This window comes from Selaginella moellendorffii, unplaced genomic scaffold (assembly GCF_000143415.4).
Source record: "Selaginella moellendorffii unplaced genomic scaffold, v1.0 SELMOscaffold_478, whole genome shotgun sequence".
NCBI lineage: Eukaryota > Viridiplantae > Streptophyta > Lycopodiopsida > Selaginellales > Selaginellaceae > Selaginella > Selaginella moellendorffii.
The window spans coordinates 1-4,160 of NW_003314733.1; the positions used below are offsets into that span (position 1 = coordinate 1).

General features: G+C 47.0%; 3 protein-coding genes and 1 long non-coding RNA gene across 4 annotated transcripts in view; 1 reads left to right on the forward strand and 3 right to left on the reverse strand.

The window, feature by feature from the left end:
• Positions 1-365: 365 nt before the first annotated feature.
• Positions 366-569, reverse strand: LOC9641266. Its single transcript, XR_002991527.1, has 3 exons — positions 549-569; positions 443-504; positions 366-411 (listed from the first exon to the last, which is right to left on the reverse strand). It is a non-coding gene; the product is annotated as an uncharacterized LOC9641266 (long non-coding RNA).
• A 512-nt stretch (positions 570-1,081) lies between these two features.
• Positions 1,082-1,839, reverse strand: LOC9641264. The gene is made up of 4 exons (XM_002994621.2): positions 1,733-1,839; positions 1,321-1,657; positions 1,211-1,265; positions 1,082-1,159 (listed from the first exon to the last, which is right to left on the reverse strand). The coding sequence occupies exons 1-3, from the start codon at positions 1,837-1,839 to the stop codon at positions 1,212-1,214; spliced, it is 498 nt and encodes a 165-aa protein (XP_002994667.1). The 3' UTR covers positions 1,082-1,159; position 1,211.
• Positions 1,840-2,624: 785 nt separating this feature from the next.
• LOC9641265 lies at positions 2,625-4,008 on the forward strand. The gene is made up of 2 exons (XM_024668159.1): positions 2,625-3,807; positions 3,923-4,008. Exons 1-2 carry the CDS (start codon positions 2,625-2,627, stop codon positions 4,006-4,008), a joined length of 1,269 nt encoding a protein of 422 aa, XP_024523927.1.
• A 14-nt stretch (positions 4,009-4,022) lies between these two features.
• The window catches only part of LOC112344030, a 1,340-nt gene continuing 1,202 nt past the window's right edge, over positions 4,023-4,160 (reverse strand). The window contains exon 6 of the mRNA XM_024668160.1: positions 4,023-4,082. Within this exon, the coding sequence (XP_024523928.1) occupies positions 4,023-4,082 (60 nt within the window). The remainder of the gene's footprint in view (positions 4,083-4,160) is intronic.

Below are 4,160 nucleotides of genomic sequence, written 5' to 3' on the forward strand. Positions count from 1 at the left end.
ACAAGGCGTGCTATCGCAACAATCACGGCTTTGCGAAAAATTCAGAGAGCTTCTATCCCACACAGCACCTTCTAGGAGCTTGAATTGTATCCGGCGATATAGCGTAGAGCTTCTGAACAGCTTGATGGCAAAGGACGCCAGGTTCTTGCGACGTTTTAGAGAAGACGGTGAAATGGAGGCGTCCCTGGAAGCAATGTTAGCGACTGCCTCAGACGAAGAAAACTTCTTAACGTTTTCGGGTTTTGTGGGACTTATCAAGTATTCCAGCAGCATCGAGGAGCTCGTCAAGATCGCCCTATCGAACTTACACAGGCTGTAGCTTCACCTTTTCCAAAAAAAAAGAACCTCGAATGTGTCATGCTGTTAAGAATAAAATACAAATTCAGTTTCAGCAACTTCCTCACGTAAACTCTAAAAAAGAACCAAAAAAGAAGAAGCTTACTTCATAGGAGATCTGAACTCGCAGCAACTTCGCTTACGCAATTGTAATTCACTTACAGAACTCTAAATAGGAAAGAAATCAACATGAAAAATAAAGCTTCCTTTACTTCATAGAAGATCTCCTTTCTGAAATTGTGGTCACCACTCCACGCTGTTTTGAAACTTTCCAAGCATAGAGTTCGTACTTTTCCGCTGTGACGAAAGTTACATTATTAGAATCAGAACCACGAAGAAGAAGTTTCAGGAGCAGCAAAACCTTTCAAAGGATATCATCCACCGCTCGAATTTGTGACCCACATCAAGAAGAAAGACTTCTGGAACATTTCCATCTTGCTGTTGACTGAGGGAACCCGAGTTCTTGGCGGATGGACTGGCAGGAGGCAAATTACATGAATACTCTCAACATCTGCTCGCTCGTGTTCGACAGAAAGCAGGCGGCTTTCGACCATAATCAGCACCCTGCACAGAATTCTAACAGTGTTACAGTTCAATTAAGCAGGATTTATACCAGGGAGTTGACGCCATGGTCTGTGGGAGTCAGGATCATCAGCCTCATTTTGTACATCCTTCAACTACTAGTCAGTGTCCCGAGGCACAAAAGGAGCTCCTCGACAACTTGATGGCAAGGGACATGAAATTCTTAGCTCGCAAAGAACTTGTTTCATTTCCACCATTTGCTTTTCTATACACGCAAAAAAGTGTTTAAGCTCGCCATCACCTAGCACAAAAATCACGCTCGAATATCACATGAAATGCCAAGGCTCTGTACCTCAATCTTCGATCAGTACGTCGTCCTTAAACACGTGGGTAGTGTGATCCACAACCTGCAAATAAAAAGAACATAAAAAAGGTCATACAAGCTCGATCGAATGATCTTACGTTGGTGTCACTGAGCTCCAAGTTGTAGAAGACCATCGAATCTCGATCACCAAAGAGAGGACCAGCGTGCCAAGTTCCTTCGTTTAGGTTGATGAAGCGAGGACCATCTATCTTGAAAACCTGGACGCTTGCATGAGAGGGAGGTAAATAGTAGTGGCCACCAGCGTTGGATCGAACAGCGCCCTCGTGTTGCGATGAAGGATCCACAATGCTGGGGGGAGAGACCGCCATGTACCAAGGATGAGCTCCCACTGATCCCAGACACTGCGTCACCCTGGCGTGATGCGTTATCCTTTTGAATCGCAGCCCCGTTTTCTTGAGCTCCATGAGGTAGAATCTGCGCAAAGGAACCATCACTCACTCAATCACTACCGAGCCGCTGGATATTTCGGCCACATTTTGCCGGCACTACCTGGGAATCCCATTCGCGAGATTGAAATTCTCCTCCGTGACCGGCACTGCTCGCAGCTTGAGCCGAGCCCTGGCAATATCGCCCAGCGCAGGAATCGAACCCAGCATACTCAACAAGGACAAACCATTCAACGGTCAATGGGTCAACGATGGTCAATTCTGGTCAACAGTGTCCAAACGACATCTATCCGCTACGGGCACTGAAACTTAAAAGTGTAGAAAGGATATAAGCTATTGTAGCAGCGAATTTATGGCAAGAGAAACTTAAGGGGACAGCAACATTCTTAGAGTTTTCTCATTTTCTTCGCTTTGTTCTTGGTTGTGGGCTATTTAATCTTTGGACTGGCAATGCACATGCCATGGTACAAGTTTAAGATGCCATCACGAGGCATTTACTATAACTATGAAGTGCATGAAAGAACTTACAGCAATATCTTAACATCCTTGTAAGCTCTCCTATAGCAATAGTCTCTTTAGAACTGTGTCACCCAAATCACACTTAGGGATGACAATGTAAGCCTCAAATTTGCACCCTACAAAACCCTGCAAAGCCCTGCAGAGGCATGTTTATCTTGCATCTGTAAACAGCGACAGTCTCTTTATAACTGTGGCACGACATTTTGAAGTCGTCAGCAGCACACGCGTCGGCTTGCAGTGTCTTTGTCGCAAATTGCAGCACTGTCAAACAAAGCACTCGTTTTTTATTGATTCGCTCGTGATGAGTCGCTTGAAGTGGTCCGTGCTATCATAGAACGAAAGTAGTAGTTTTCTTGCTTATGCCAGCAACATGAGAAAAGACATTCAAGCGGCTTTGAAGAAGTCGTCAATACCACGGTCACCAGGCTTAGCAAGAGCCTCCTCCTCAAATCCCCTAAACTCCTTGAACAGTAAACATGGATTCGAGGATTAGCAGAAAGCTTCAAAGGGTACAGTCTGCCGGTGCCCCCAAGAGTACCGTTCACTTTGCGGACGAGGTAAGCATTCAAGTTCCTTCTTCCGGCCCTGCTCTCGCTTCTCCACCTTCTCCACCTTCAAGCACTAGAACCCTCAATACCAGTGAGTTGTGGCCGGATTTTTCTCCACATCCGGAAGTCGAGCAGCAGCCTTCCACTTCCAAGCCTTCAGCTCCAGAGCTGCAGCAGCTTTCCGCTCCAGTGAAAAGGAATAATTCCCGATCACCAGAGCAGCTCAATCTGGTAGCTTTCAGGCTCGCAGTTCTTGAAAAGTTCGCCACTGGCCTCGGGAAACTGGCCTTCGTCTGGGCAACTGTTGTTCTCCTCGGTGGATTCGTGAGCAACATTCCGGCCAAAGACTTTTGGACGATCTCGGCCTTGCTGCTGACTGAAGGAACGCGGGTTTTCAGTCGAAGTAGCGAGTTGGAATGGCAGCAGGCAAATTACAGCTTGGGAATTCTCGGCTTCAGATCGTTCCTGTTCGACAAGAGCGCCAGATTATGGGAGAAGTTCTCTGGAGTCTTGGACCATGACCACTCTGAACAGAACGTGAGTAGAGATCGACTTTCCAAAAAACCAGTAAACAAAGATTTACACCAGGGATTCGCTGGCAGAAGAATTTGGTGCGTGGGAAGCGCGTATGTAAAGTTCCTCCCCACCAGGATCATCAGCCTTTTCATGTACTTCCTCCAGCTTGCTTCTGCAACAGTCACCGCATGTTTCTCAGTATATCGACTTGCCGAGCACGGCTTCAATGCCCAAGGAAACAACACTGAGCAAGCACTTACGGTGTTTTACGCGATGATGCTGGCAGAAACGTCGCTATTCCTCCTGGAGAGAACATATTGGGAATTCAAGCTTCGTTACCAGAGGTTGCTGGAAGTAGTCACTCTAACGTGTGAGCTTGATCAAGACGACATTGAAACCATGAAGCAGTACTGGTACACATTGTACTCACGATCGCTGAACGGAAGCGTGTTTGATGGCCTGGGAATGGACCTTATCGATTTCACCGTCGAGAAGCTGCAGTCAAGCATAAGGGAAGAGCAGCTCGGTAGCGTCAAAATACTGTCAGCTCTTGTCTCAAAAGGAGATTCAATGGAAGAAACGCAACGGAGGATTGGTACCACGCCCGGAGTTGTGGAGAGACTCTTAGAGATGATCACCTGGAAGGATCTTAGTGAGGCCGAAATCAGGAAAGCTGCAACCATGGTAATCAAGCACCTGGTTCGTCACAGCCATAACTGCTTCAGGATTTCCGCTATCCCTGGATCCCTGGAGGCCCTCACTGCTCTTTTACCCGAAAGACAGGAGGAAGTGCTAGAAGTCCTCAACAGGCTAGCCGTGGATTACAGGACATGCGTGCGAATCGGTCACACCAGCGGACTTATCTCCATCCTGGTTGAATTTATCCAAGACGAAGTACGACGTCGAAAGAAGTATTCCGTCAATCACTCGAGCTTTTGAAGACATTGG

Excerpts from the sequence above, each read along its gene's own strand:
- LOC9641264 (XM_002994621.2), bottom strand. The coding sequence starts at position 1,839 with ATGCTGGGTTCGATTCCTGCGCTGGGCGATATTGCCAGGGCTCGGCTC. Across the intron at positions 1,658-1,732 it reads CTCGCGAATGGGATTCCCAG|ATTCTACCTCATGGAGCTCA; the intron begins GTAGTGCCGGCA and ends TCCTTTGCGCAG. Across the intron at positions 1,266-1,320 it reads TGGAGCTCAGTGACACCAAC|GTTGTGGATCACACTACCCA; the intron begins GTAAGATCATTC and ends TTTTATTTGCAG.
- LOC9641265 (XM_024668159.1), top strand. The coding sequence starts at position 2,625 with ATGGATTCGAGGATTAGCAGAAAGCTTCAAAGGGTACAGTCTGCCGGT. Across the intron at positions 3,808-3,922 it reads AGAAACGCAACGGAGGATTG|CCATAACTGCTTCAGGATTT; the intron begins GTACCACGCCCG and ends GGTTCGTCACAG.